This window comes from Glycine max, chromosome 8 (assembly GCF_000004515.6).
Source record: "Glycine max cultivar Williams 82 chromosome 8, Glycine_max_v4.0, whole genome shotgun sequence".
NCBI classification, from domain to species: domain Eukaryota; kingdom Viridiplantae; phylum Streptophyta; class Magnoliopsida; order Fabales; family Fabaceae; genus Glycine; species Glycine max.
Window position 1 is genome coordinate 22,235,449 of NC_038244.2, and position 13,507 is coordinate 22,248,955.

General features: G+C 32.8%; 2 protein-coding genes across 2 annotated transcripts; both read left to right on the forward strand.

Moving 5' to 3' along the window:
* The first annotated feature begins 778 nt into the window (after positions 1-778).
* LOC100790667 (pentatricopeptide repeat-containing protein At3g46790, chloroplastic) lies at positions 779-3,427 on the forward strand. The gene is made up of 2 exons (XM_003531837.5): positions 779-962; positions 1,258-3,427. Exon 2 carries the CDS (start codon positions 1,375-1,377, stop codon positions 3,349-3,351), a length of 1,977 nt encoding a protein of 658 aa, XP_003531885.1. The 5' UTR covers positions 779-962; positions 1,258-1,374; the 3' UTR covers positions 3,352-3,427.
* Positions 3,428-6,857: 3,430 nt separating this feature from the next.
* Positions 6,858-12,392, forward strand: LOC100791195 (protein ROOT INITIATION DEFECTIVE 3). Its single transcript, XM_006585754.4, has 8 exons — positions 6,858-7,203; positions 7,328-7,441; positions 7,958-8,091; positions 8,203-8,350; positions 9,369-9,568; positions 11,086-11,213; positions 11,781-12,025; positions 12,128-12,392. Exons 1-8 carry the CDS (start codon positions 7,000-7,002, stop codon positions 12,302-12,304), a joined length of 1,350 nt encoding a protein of 449 aa, XP_006585817.1. The 5' UTR covers positions 6,858-6,999; the 3' UTR covers positions 12,305-12,392.
* The last annotated feature ends 1,115 nt before the right edge of the window (positions 12,393-13,507 follow it).

Here is a 13,507-nt window from a genome sequence, read left to right on the forward strand (position 1 = left end):
GATTTTGAATGTAAGGAAAAAGATATATAAATGGTGTCTTTACTCTGTAATATTATAATATTAATATTAAGGAAAACATTTAACGTTATATATTGAAATAATGAGTTTTAAGTGTGTTTTCAAACATGTTAAGTGTGTTTTGATTTTCTAGAATCACATTATAATTTAAAGTGATCTTAAGTGTAATATCTAGGACTCGCAAAATAGATGTGTAGTAGTATTTCGATATATAGGTCAATTCTTTTAATGTGGATGTTCTTGACAATCAGACTCTCAAACTAATATGTTTTCTCTAACCACTTTATTATTTGAATACATGTAACTTTCTTGTCTCATAACATATATTCAAATATATATAAGCTACAAATTATTTATAAATTACAATTATTTACTAATTATTAATAAGTACATGCTAATAATTATTTGGAAGGATTATTGGTCACCCTATTATTATTAGGTTCCATTTTACCCTTTTTACTTATTGGTACTTTCCTAACTAGCTCACTTACTTGTTTAAACGTAGTACTTTATTTTTACATGCCACCCACGTTGGTCACGTCCACCCTAAGGTGGAACAACTCTAGATTTTAGTAACTATATAAAGTAAAGTAAATTTTTATATGTTTAATTTTAAGCACATGAATTATTGCTAGTTCTATAATTTAATTTGCATAATGGTGGCCGAACAAATTGAACCCGTTTACACGAATTCGACTCGACCCGGTTGCATTGTGGGGTTCCGGTTTTGATAAAAGAAGACTCGCCCTTTGAAATATCTAAATTTGTTGAATTTGTATGCCCTGTGTGGTCCATTCAGTATCTGCAACACTAGAACACATTTTTCCTTCAAAAATAACGAGACCACTTCACTATCGTAAGTCGTAACGAGCACAGAGACAGGCTAAACCCACAACACACAAACAACTGCCACTCAAACATTTACCTCACAACTGTCGCCTCAGGTAACCCAAACTAAGTTCTTCCTCGCTTTTGTTATGTAACTTTATGTTTTTTTTTTGGTGAAATTTTATTAGATTATGTAGTCTATTCATTGCATAATTAGCTACACTATTTCTTTTAATAAAACACTAAAATGGGGTTATAAAGTAGAACTTTAACGACCTAGGTATCCTATTTGTTCGTCCTGAAGTAAAAACTGTGCTAGAGCTTATTGGTTGCCTCTTGTTGCATCTTTTGTTATTATATTAGTTTTGAAATTTGAGTTGGTTTTGGTTTCTTGCTTAATGTTACTTACAGATTATGCCATAGCTTTGGATGCTATTGCAACTGGAAATACATACTATTGAACTCATTCCGGTAAAATAGCAGAAACACTGACCAAGCCGTTAAGTAAAACAATTGCATCATTGTCTGATGTGGGTGCTTCAGATTCCCCAATTTGTCAGACATGTTCCATCTCAAAGTCACCTCTGCTACACTTCCCATGTCTCCTCAAGAGTGCCGGTCTCTTTTGTTTCATTGAACCCTTCAGCCAATCTCATCAATGACATAAACAGCAACAACAACCAGTTGATACAATCATTATGCAAAGGAGGGAACCTTAAGCAGGCTCTTCATCTCCTGTGTTGCGAGCCCAATCCAACTCAGCAGACTTTTGAGCATTTAATTTATTCTTGTGCACAGAAGAACTCACTTTCCTATGGCCTTGACGTTCATCGCTGTCTTGTTGATAGTGGTTTTGACCAAGACCCTTTTTTAGCTACTAAACTAATCAATATGTACTATGAGCTTGGGTCTATTGACCGTGCTCTCAAGGTATTTGATGAAACTCGGGAAAGAACCATATATGTCTGGAATGCACTCTTCCGAGCACTGGCAATGGTGGGTCATGGTAAGGAGCTGCTAGATTTGTATATTCAGATGAATTGGATTGGGACCCCATCGGATAGGTTCACATATACATATGTGCTTAAGGCTTGTGTTGTTTCAGAGCTGTCAGTCTGCCCTCTCCGGAAGGGTAAGGAGATTCATGCCCATATTCTGCGACATGGCTATGAAGCAAATATTCATGTTATGACAACTTTGTTGGATGTATACGCTAAGTTTGGCAGTGTGTCGTATGCAAATTCCGTGTTTTGTGCAATGCCTACCAAGAACTTTGTCTCATGGAGTGCTATGATTGCATGCTTTGCAAAGAATGAAATGCCTATGAAAGCACTGGAACTGTTTCAGTTAATGATGTTTGAGGCATGCAATTCAGTTCCAAATTCAGTTACAATGGTTAACATGCTTCAAGCCTGTGCAGGTCTTGCTGCATTGGAGCAAGGGAAGTTGATTCATGGCTATATCCTTAGAAGGCAACTTGATTCTATACTGCCAGTTCTTAACGCCCTTATAACAATGTATGGAAGATGTGGCGAGGTTTTGATGGGACAAAGAGTCTTTGATAACATGAAGAAACGTGACGTTGTTTCATGGAATTCTTTGATTTCTATTTACGGTATGCATGGTTTTGGAAAGAAAGCAATCCAAATTTTCGAAAATATGATCCACCAAGGTGTTTCACCGAGTTATATATCGTTCATTACTGTTCTGGGTGCTTGCAGTCATGCAGGCCTTGTTGAGGAGGGAAAGATTTTGTTTGAATCCATGCTTAGTAAGTACAGGATCCATCCAGGTATGGAGCATTATGCTTGTATGGTGGATCTTCTTGGCCGAGCTAACAGGTTAGGTGAAGCAATCAAACTAATAGAAGATATGCATTTTGAACCTGGACCTACGGTTTGGGGTTCCCTTCTTGGATCTTGTAGGATTCACTGTAATGTTGAACTTGCAGAGAGAGCAAGCACTGTGCTTTTTGAGTTGGAGCCAAGGAATGCTGGTAATTATGTGCTTTTAGCAGATATTTATGCAGAAGCTAAGTTGTGGAGTGAAGCAAAGAGTGTGATGAAGCTATTGGAAGCTCGTGGCCTGCAAAAGCTTCCAGGTTGCAGCTGGATTGAAGTGAAAAGGAAGGTATACTCATTTGTCTCTGTTGATGAGCATAACCCACAAATTGAAGAAATTCATGCTTTGCTAGTTAAATTGTCAAATGAGATGAAGGCACAGGGTTATGTCCCACAGACAAACGTTGTTCTCTACGATCTTGACGAAGAAGAGAAAGAAAGAATTGTATTGGGACATAGCGAAAAGCTTGCAGTTGCTTTTGGACTCATTAATACTGCAAAAGGTGAAACCATAAGGATCAGAAAAAACTTGAGATTATGTGAAGACTGTCATGCCGTTACAAAATTTATTTCTAAATTTGCTAATAGAGAGATTCTTGTTAGAGATGTGAATCGCTTCCATCATTTTAGAGATGGAGTTTGTTCCTGTGGTGACTATTGGTAGTTTGTGGCAGAATACAATGCTGTTAAGATACTTGAGAAAGTAATTCTAATATAGTGGCCGAGATTGAATGATGCTACATTGCTATGGCTTCAAACACTTCTACTCCCCCATTCTTCGGTAGATTTTTTTGTCTTTTTTACACGCGCATGAATTTAACTTTTATTTAAAACATTAAGAACATTCAATTTCTAATCGCTTGGTGATAAAAGCTTTTATACCATGTCAAAGAATTATTTTTTCCAAAAAGTTTATGCTATTGGGTTACGTAGACGAAGTTTTCTTTTAGATTCTACTATTTCATTAATCCATACTTTTTTATGTTTTTGTTAATCTTATGTGAGGCATTTAGCGAATTTTTGTGTCAAATTTTAATAGTTTTGAAGCTTTTTAGTATTTTTTATTATTATTTTAACAATTTAAAAAGAAAATTATTAGGCTCACAAACTTGTCCATTTAATATATAAATGTGAGTCAACGTGATTTAGTCCACTTAAATGTGGAGCAAAATGGACAATGTTTGTGTGTGTGTGATGTAAAGAGGCAAGGAGCCAATAATTAGAATCTATAGAGAATTTTAACTCGTAGAAAATTTAAATTTCTGTAATCTAAAATTCATTATTTGGATTTTTTTTATAAAGAATTTAAATTTTTGAAATTTTAAAACAAAATTTTAAACAACTAAAAATATGAAATTTCAATTTCCTTCTAAAATGTGAGAAATTGAAATTCTCTTTTTCATATAAGAATCTTCTAAAATGTTCGCGTATTTCCTTTATAACATTCATCCTCTCTTCCACCTGAAAATTCTGAAATCTTGTTCTCGAACTCGCGACTCTTCCCTCATGCTGATGATTCTCTTCTTCAAGAAACACCGTCTAAGCTCGTGAAGCATCGATCGCGACTGAGGTGCTGGCCGGTGTGGAGGGCCTAGGTCATGCTTTGCGTCGTTGACTTAATGCTGTGGTCGGGTGTAGTGGTGTACGCCGCCGTGTCCCGGTTCCCCTGTGACTTCTCATCCCACATCAGTATTTTTCTCTTTGGAAGCACACCAATCATATATTTTCTTTGTATTCATTTTCTTTCACCCTCACAATTTCAATTTTTTTGTCCAAACACAAAATTTTGAAAATTAAAAAATTTCAATTGAAGTATTTGAAATTCTTATAATTTTAAATTTCTCAGAATTTTAAATTTTCTCATCCAAACATACTCTGAGGGAATACAACTGAATTGAAAACAACCCAAAAAGGCATGATTGCAGATTAGGAAGGGAAACTACATAAAAAATTCTGGTGTTATTGTTTAGAATTAGTTCCATGGAAAGTTTTGATAGGGTTTTAGAAGGTGATTCATGATAGAAATATGATCTCTTAAGCCAAAGTATGAAGAAAGTGAAAACAAGGTCCATAGATGGTACTTATACAACTAATACACAAAATCTTGGTAACACATTGAGAAAGATTTCCTGAGAATAAGTGGTATAAGAAGGACATGATATACATATTTCAAATCATGCCTTGTTGTCACGGTCTCGAACGAAGAATTTGATGAATGGTGTGCTTTGTGGCATGGGTCTTGTGTTCTTTGTCTTCTGGGCAATAAAGTCGGTTATAAGATATTGGCAAATAAAATACAAAGAGATTGGGTGAAAATAGATTCATAAGATGTTAGAATTAATGTCTCATGTAAGATACATGTAACTTATGTAAGAACTAATAAATAAATAATTAATAATTAAAGACTAAATTGCAATTGGGTTAAACAAGAGAAGTTTCTAGAGGTAACTGCTACTCGAGAGGAGTAGTAGTTATAAAGGGGGGTTAATGCCCACTAATATAGGTTCCTTCCTTATAGAAAAATATTCTATCTAATCTTTGGTCATCACAAAAAAATGTAGAGAGAGAAAGAATAGTCAAGGGAGTTGTTTCTCTTTTTTTTTCAAGAAATCAAAGTATACCGAAAAAAAGTCTCACTATGGAGAGAAATATATGCATTGTTTATTTATTATTTGTGAGAATCATAAGTTTCAAGATCCTATTAGTTTCTTATAATTGTTAATCTAGTAAACCCTTAAAATTTTACATAAGATTGTAATAGTTTTTGGTGCATTTTGTTTGTAAATGAGGATTAGAAGTATGCATTTTTTTAAGGGTTATAGATAATAGTAAATTATTTCATTGTTGTTGAATAATAAATATCTTTTTCTTTATTTGTTTAAAAGTCATTTACTATCATTTTTTATCAAATAAAAGCTCATTAAAGTAACTGTAAGAGATTATGTATAAAATACGAGCTTTTATCTTATTAAAATAGATAATTAATGATTTAAGAAAATGACAAAATTTGAGTGTTAAATTAAATTAAAGAGTTACAAATGTAAATATATGAAATTACTCTTCCAGATCATAAGTCTCAAGAAATTTAATGGTCGAATTTTTTTTTCTTGTGTTGGTTTCCTTGAGCATTGTGTGTGTTTGGTTCATTGACATCACAATTTTTAATATAATCGAATGAAAAACATTAGATTGATTTTAACATTAGCTTCAACTCTTTAAACAAACATGAAACACATTAAAGATGAAATATTTTTTTGTTGCATTGGTTTTTGATTTTGAAACACCCAAACATTTTGTGTATATTGTAACTTCCTAGGTTGGTTACCTTGGATATTATGTGTGTTTGGTTTATAGACATTATACTTTTCGACTCACCATAAAATCTTAATATACATTGAATTGATTTTAACATCACTTTTAATTATCTTAACAAATATTGAAGTACACTAGAAATGATATATCTTAATGTTTTATTACTTCTATTTTGAAACACCCAAATCTTTGTGTGTTGTATCGTCTTAACTTGGTTATCTTGAACATTTTATTTGTTTGATTTAATGATATTACACTTTTTAAAGTAATTGAATGAAAACTTTGATTACATATTGAATTAATTTTAACCTTAGTTTTAATTTTCTAAACAAACAACAAAACACATTAGAGATGAGATATCCTAATATTGCATTGACTTTTATTTTTGAAACTCACAAGTAATAGCCGTTGGCTCCATAAAATGAAAAAAAATATTAGATTGAACTTTAATATTTATTATCTCATGCTAATTTTAGGGTGTTTTTTTAATTAATGATCTAAAAGTAGTAGATGAAATATAATGAATTAAAATATAATATGGTGAAATAAATTATAGTGAAATAAAATCTATACTTTATGATTTGAATGCTTACGATAAAATAAAATAAAATCTCATTCCATTTCACTATTCTTAAATTAAGAGAAGAGAAATCAAACAATGAAAAAAAGTACACTCTAATAATTTTCATTATATATACACAAAAATAAAAATACTATGTTTTTCCGTATAAAATTTGAATTAAAACCTAGAATAAAATACACCACCAACAACTAGACATAATAAAATACGTGTTAAATAAAAAATAAAAAATCTAAAAAAATAAAAATAAAAACCCTAGTCGTGTAAAAAGTCAAAACCCTTGTGTTTTTATGGTGTAGCCTCTTCCAAAACACAGAAGCACCATCTCCTAACATTGCTCAAAAGGTAGGTCTCGGTTTCGTTATTTCCACTGTGTAACGTTGAAGTCTCTTACGTTACCAACTGTGGTTCAGACGAAGGATGGAGGTTGTTTTGGCGTCGTCGTCCGTCGACGGCGGAATAGGGTGCTGGGACCTTCACACCGGCGCGGAGCAGCTCCGCTACAAATCTTGCACCTCCCCTTCTCACGGACTCATCTCCGTCGGTGCTCGCTTCATCGCTTCGTCGCAGCTTCGTGATGATCCCGCAGCCACTGGCTATGTTCTCTACTGGTCCTGGTCTAAGGTCTCTCTCCTTTTCCTTATATTTCATGATTTATTATTAGTTATCATTTTGTTAGATGATGAAATATTAACAATTAATAATGAATGATGATGACATTGTCACTTGCATGACACATGTGCTGCAGCCTCAAGTTGAAGTGAAGAGTTTTCCTGCTGAACAAATCAAACCTATTGCTGCTAATCATCCGGGAACCTATATAGCCGGTGGAGCTCCATCTGGTGACATTTACTTGTGGGAGGTAAATTTTTATTTATTTATAGTTATTCGGTAATCATTATGCATCGAGAAGAGAGCGAGAGTGAGTTATTTTTCCAAAATAGGTTAATCTAGACGGATTAGTGAGCAATTCACTCTAGAGATTAAAGTAAGTAATCTCAGTCGTTAATCATTGATTGACTGAGATTACTTTCTCTATCCTTACTTTAGAGAAGCCAAATCTAATCTAAACATGTGTTGAAGATTTGTGGCATTAGGTTGTGGAGAATGAAAGTGGGGACGTAGTCATTGTTGTTAAATGGCAGTGCCATAGGCCGTACTGGTGAGTCTATATGGTGGAATTTTGACCTTTGGCCATCTGCCATTGATAACACTCACGTAGTTTATGTCTGTGACTGTTTTATGTTTATTGTACTGTGCTGTGTTGCTTGCATTGCTTGTAAGGTTTAAAGTTATGAACTGAAAGTAGGGACTTGGAATTAGTTTATGAATGTTTCTGTTTACTCTACTGTGCTGAGTTGCTTGCATTTCTTGTAAGGTTGAAACTGGTAGGCTGCTTAAGAAGTGGCGTGCTCATTTTAGGGCGGTTTCTTGCCTGGTGTTTTCCGAAGATGACTCGCTGCTGGTATCTGGTTCTGAAGATGGATCCGTAAGAGTTTGGTCTCTCTTCATGTACTAGTCTCTCCCTTTTTCTATTTTTCTTTCCTTTTAGGATAGTGTACTGCTTGGGTGCTAGCAGTGCTAATTATGATGGCATATGCTGCTCTTCATTTTGTGGTTCAGGATATTTGATGATTTGCGATGTCAGCAAGCAAGTAATCTTTACGAGTATAGTTTTTCAGAGCACACCCTGACTGTGACTGATGTTGTTATTGGTAATGGAGGGTGCAATGCGATTATCGTGTCAGCTTCAAATGATCGGACTTGTAAGGTTTGTTTACTGTTTCTGTGTGTTGTAGTAGAAAAATAGATAATCAATGGAGTATGTTTACTCAAGAATTATGTTTACTATTGCTAGCATGAATTTTCTATCTCTACTATTTGTAAATTCTAATAACCTTGACATACCATAATGACATGTTTTCCAAAATGGGTGGAAGCTGGCTGTCCTTGTTTTTGGCTGATGAGGGTATTGTGGTCAAAATTGCAAATTTGATTGTGGGATCAGTATTACACAGTTCTGTGATTTTTCATGCTCCCTGCAATCTCAATCTACATGAAAAATGCAATTTGGTGTGATCAATAGGATTGCACGATGTTGGATGTAGAATCTAAGGAATTGGACGATCCCTCTGTGCATATGAAAAAACCCACCCCAATCCAATTGGAAAAACCCCTTGAGCGTTGTTTCCTTGTTCATTTCAACTTGTCTGCCTCTTATTCTCTTTTCTGCAGTCCAGATCTGCATTCATCTTATATGGCTCCTTGCTCCTGTTTGAGTGGTTCTGGTTTGACTGATTTGCATATATGCACAAGATCAACTGACCCTAAATGTGAAATTTTGTAAAACGCCTGCTATAACTTTTTACAAAATATTAATTTTATCAATTCAACTGTTAGTTTTAAAGTTCTCATTGAGGTCTACAAAATTGGATTTAATTTAGAAATTAATTGATACTTCAATGCACCACTTCATTTTAATGTACTTATGTACAGTATGCTATTTAAATTTAAATTTAAAATATAAATAAATCAATACCTATTATTAATTAGATATGTGCGGATTACTAAATCATCTAAAATTTGTTCTATTGATCATGAGGATAACATCATATGATTTAACAAGTAGATTGATAATATTTACTTCATGAAGAAAAATTATTAAATGTGTCATTTTATAGAGTTTGACACTTGGCGTCAATTGATCTTATTATATATAATATTATAATATTGTCGTTTGTATGCTTTGCAATTCACTGATTCGGATTGCAATTTGTTTTCTTTTTTAGGTATGGAGCTTATCTAGGGGAATGCTACTAAGAAATATAGTATTCCCTTCAATAATTAATTGCATTGCATTGGATCCAGCCGAACATGTCTTTTATGCTGGCAGTGAAGATGGAAAGATATTTATCGCAGCACTTAACACTGAAAGCATCACCACCAATAATTATGGGATGCATATCATCGGTTCTTTTTCTAACCACAGGTTATCATTTCTTCTCTTGTGATGTTAGTTTTTCAAATATGCATAAGTTTTGACCCTTTTTCTCTCTTTGGATTGCATATATATTTTGTAAGATTGGATAATGTAGTTGACACATTTTGACCATCTTGTGCTCTCTTCTAGCTACATATGTGGTAGTTGCTACTTGCTAATAGAAATGGTATAGTTCTTAGAGAGTGATAGAACTGGATCATATATAATCAGAAACTGGATAATTTATTCAAGCCAATCCCACTTGTAGCTTATTGGAGATGGATTCATAAACTGGAATAGATAAGACAAATTTCTGAAAACAGAAAATATGACCCAGGCATTCGAGAGACCTGGACTCTACCACTGAAATTCTGATTCAAATCTTATGTACCCACTTAGTCTCCTCTTTTCCTATTTATTCAAGACTTTTCTTTACTGTCTGCTGGACAGTTACAGAACTCCCTCTCTTCCCTATTTATTCCCACCCTCTTTATTACAATTATTTCCCCACTAAACATTTACTGCTATTAATAAATCCTTACTACTCTAATATTCTGTTACCACTCTTTCTCTTCCTGCTACAAAGTAAAATAAAACACTCTTGCTGTTGCACTTGAAGTGACACAAATCACGGCCACTATCAAAGGCCATTCACGGTTACTAGCAAGTGCAACATGGATTAATGGTTGAAAACCCCTGTTTACCCCCACAGCAATGGATTGTTTAAGGTTTAATTTTGGGGACAATTTTGTGACTCTTCTTAGTTGTGGCCAATTCTGATGTTTTCTGGCACCTTCCTGTTGCTTCCAGCCTTGCTTTGTTCTATGGTACTATGTGTGATGTTTGTTGTGCCGTTTTTATTTAGTTCACTCTTTATTGTTCCCTTCTCTCAGAGATTGTTCTCCCTTTTCATTTTGTTACAGTAAATCCCAGTTCGCTGTTCTCCCACAGGTCTTTCATGATTTTATCTTTGTTCTCTATTGCCCGCAATATTTCTAATTTTGGGTAATTATATATTTATCAATTTATCTTGTATCTAAAATTTAACAATAGCAGCCATCTAGCTATAGCAATTTTGGGGTCAGCTGTTCTGCACAATTTTTTTCAATTTTTTTTTTCATTATTAAGAAAAGGTAATGAAGATAAATTACAATATTGTTTTATAGCAATTGTAATTAATTGTTGTTTTTAAGGTCAATGTATTCATGTATCATCTACAAGATATCGCTCCTTGTTTACTATTAAATTGACTAATCAAACCCACATCCCCCACACATGATGCCAAGTTGAAGCCCACTGCATGACTGCGATACATAAAAATGTATGGGAATATTTTGATTACAAGAAATTATGTAGTAAACAAGTGAATGAGAACCATGCTTTATCCATAAGCAGATACACTATTTACAATTGTTAGGTTGTTTGTAACATCTCACATACTTCTGCTTCTGGCCTTGTTAATAACAAAAAAGGTTGGTTCAAGCTATGCAGTGTCATTTAACTAATTTTGTTCCTCATTGTAACAGCAATCAAGTTACTTGCTTAGCATATGGCACAAGTGAGAATTTGTTAATAACTGGGTCAGAGGATGGAATGGTTCGTGTTTGGAATGCGAGAACTCGTAACATTGTTCGCATGTTTAAACATGCTAAAGGTATTGTATAAACTTTGTGAAATATGTCTTGTTTTGCAGATAGAGCTTTGATTGTATATCAATGATTAGTAATGCTCATATTTTGTGCTATTTATTATAAAAAAATTTTATCGAATGAATTTCTGCTTTATCCAATGCTCAAGTTTTTTATTTGCCAAATTAGAATTTGTTATCGACAACTGGCAATTTATGTGATATGTATCATATGTATGATACCTATGCTTTCTGTCTGCATATGAGCTTACTGGACAGTATTTTCATTATATATATTCAACTCGTATTTATATCTCATCTGCTATTGCTATTCTTTTTGCCTAATCGTCTTTTGATTTGCGATTGACTGTTATTTAACTTTGATGAGGATACATGATTTTTTTTTCTCAATATATTCTGCATGATTATATAAATGCTCTTATATTCTGCATGATTATATGAATACATGATTGCTTTTTATATGGTTTTGTTGGATGGCATATTTCATAACTAAATCACCCCATGAAATGGTATCAATTACTGATAAAGCCTACATTTAATTATATTTATTGTTAAATATTGTGGACGCTGCAGGACCTGTAAATAATATTCTGGTTGTTAGACGAGAAAATGACTCCAGTAATCACATATCTTCTAATGTACAAGCATCATCAAGAAAGCAGGGGTCTAATTTACCCCCTCCATTGGAAAAATATGCAAATTCAATTGATGACGACTTAGATATGAAGACTATGATCAGCCTTGGGGGTGGTAGGAGATCCGTGGATCCTTCATACCTCAGCTCTCATGTGATATCTAATTACATTAAGGAACTTCAGGTTTGTGAGTCTTGATGATTGATTAGTTACTCGTCTTATTAAAGAATGAGCAGTATCCGATCCTGATTGTGATTTACACTCTGTTTTTAACCTATGTTTCAGCATCAAGGTTCAGCTGCTGCTTCTGAAATGGAGATGGAGAAACTAAAACATGATTACCAAAAGTCAGTGCAAATGGCTAACCAGTTGAAGAAAATGAATGAAAACTTGCATCAATTCTGTGTAAAGGAGCTGTTGGATGGTGGTCAAGCTAGAACCTTAGATGAAGATCAGAATTAACACATTTTTTTTTCTTGCCAGTCACTTTTCAATTTTGTAGGATCTCTGGCATCATTTGATTTCCTTCTGCGAGTTTATAATGCTTCAATGCTGCTATTTTTTTTTGCCCCTCGTACCCTTTCTCTCGATGTGTGTTTTGCTGCTTAATGTTGTACTTAAAAGAATTTTCATCCTTTTGTATTAAAAAAAAATAAAAAATTTCATCTTTTTGTTGATACCTTAAAAGAATTCATTATTCATATTACAAAACATGAATAATGAATTCTTTTAACGAATTGATTTATTTAGGAATTTTGGTTGAATAGAAATATTAGGGTAAATAATATAAGTGAAAAAAGAAACTAAATGGCTAATTTAACCTAGACTTAAGGTGTAAAATGTAGAATCACTTATAAGAGATTTATAACAATAAAACATTTTAAACAAAGAAATTGAAGCATTAAAATAAAATTATATTAATTTAAAATGTGAAATCATAAAATGTAAAAAAAAAATCAATGTCAAGTCAGTGATTTTTATTATTCCTTTACTGTATGTTGTCTCATTTTTTTTACACTATATCTTGTGCCATTATCATGCTTAATTTGGTAATTATCATTACATTCTTGAAAAATCGTTTTTGGGTATCAGAATTCACTGCATATATTAAAGACCTAGCAAATGGGATAATGATACTTTTCCAAATGTTAAATTACAATTACAGTTATTTGATGATGAAAGGATGATAGTTACTAATAGTATTTTTTTTATTCGGTATAGTTACTAATAGTATGATATCATTTATAATTATAAGTATTTTATATATTGTTGATTTACTTATATATACACGTTTCATAAACATTTCTTTAAATTTTTTAACTAATAAAAGTCATCCCACTTTTAAAAAAAGAAAAAAAAAACATTTTCCTTTATATAAACATTTATACTTTATCACATTACAATTTTTTTCACTGCAAAAAAAATGTATTAATGCATCTTTTATTATCTTTACTAGCCTACAATGCATGTTTGTAAAAGGATCTCGTGTGTTTGTTTGTATGTTTCAAATGTATTATATTGTCACGTAAAAATTTTTAAACATATTTGAAAACTTGTTAAAGTCTTAAAGACGGAGGAATTACGTTTAAAATGTTAAATTCTAACTTTTATTTTCTAAATATTACGTCTCAAACCTAAAAAATCATATCTAAAAGTGAAGAAAAT

Bases quoted from the DNA above. Each gene is read 5' to 3' on its own strand.
- LOC100790667 (XM_003531837.5), top strand. From the start codon at position 1,375: ATGTGGGTGCTTCAGATTCCCCAATTTGTCAGACATGTTCCATCTCAA.
- LOC100791195 (XM_006585754.4), top strand. From the start codon at position 7,000: ATGGAGGTTGTTTTGGCGTCGTCGTCCGTCGACGGCGGAATAGGGTGC. The intron at 7,442-7,957 runs GTAAATTTTTAT...ATTTCTTGTAAG, and splicing joins GTGACATTTACTTGTGGGAG to GTTGAAACTGGTAGGCTGCT. The intron at 8,351-9,368 runs GTTTGTTTACTG...TTTCTTTTTTAG, and splicing joins CAAATGATCGGACTTGTAAG to GTATGGAGCTTATCTAGGGG.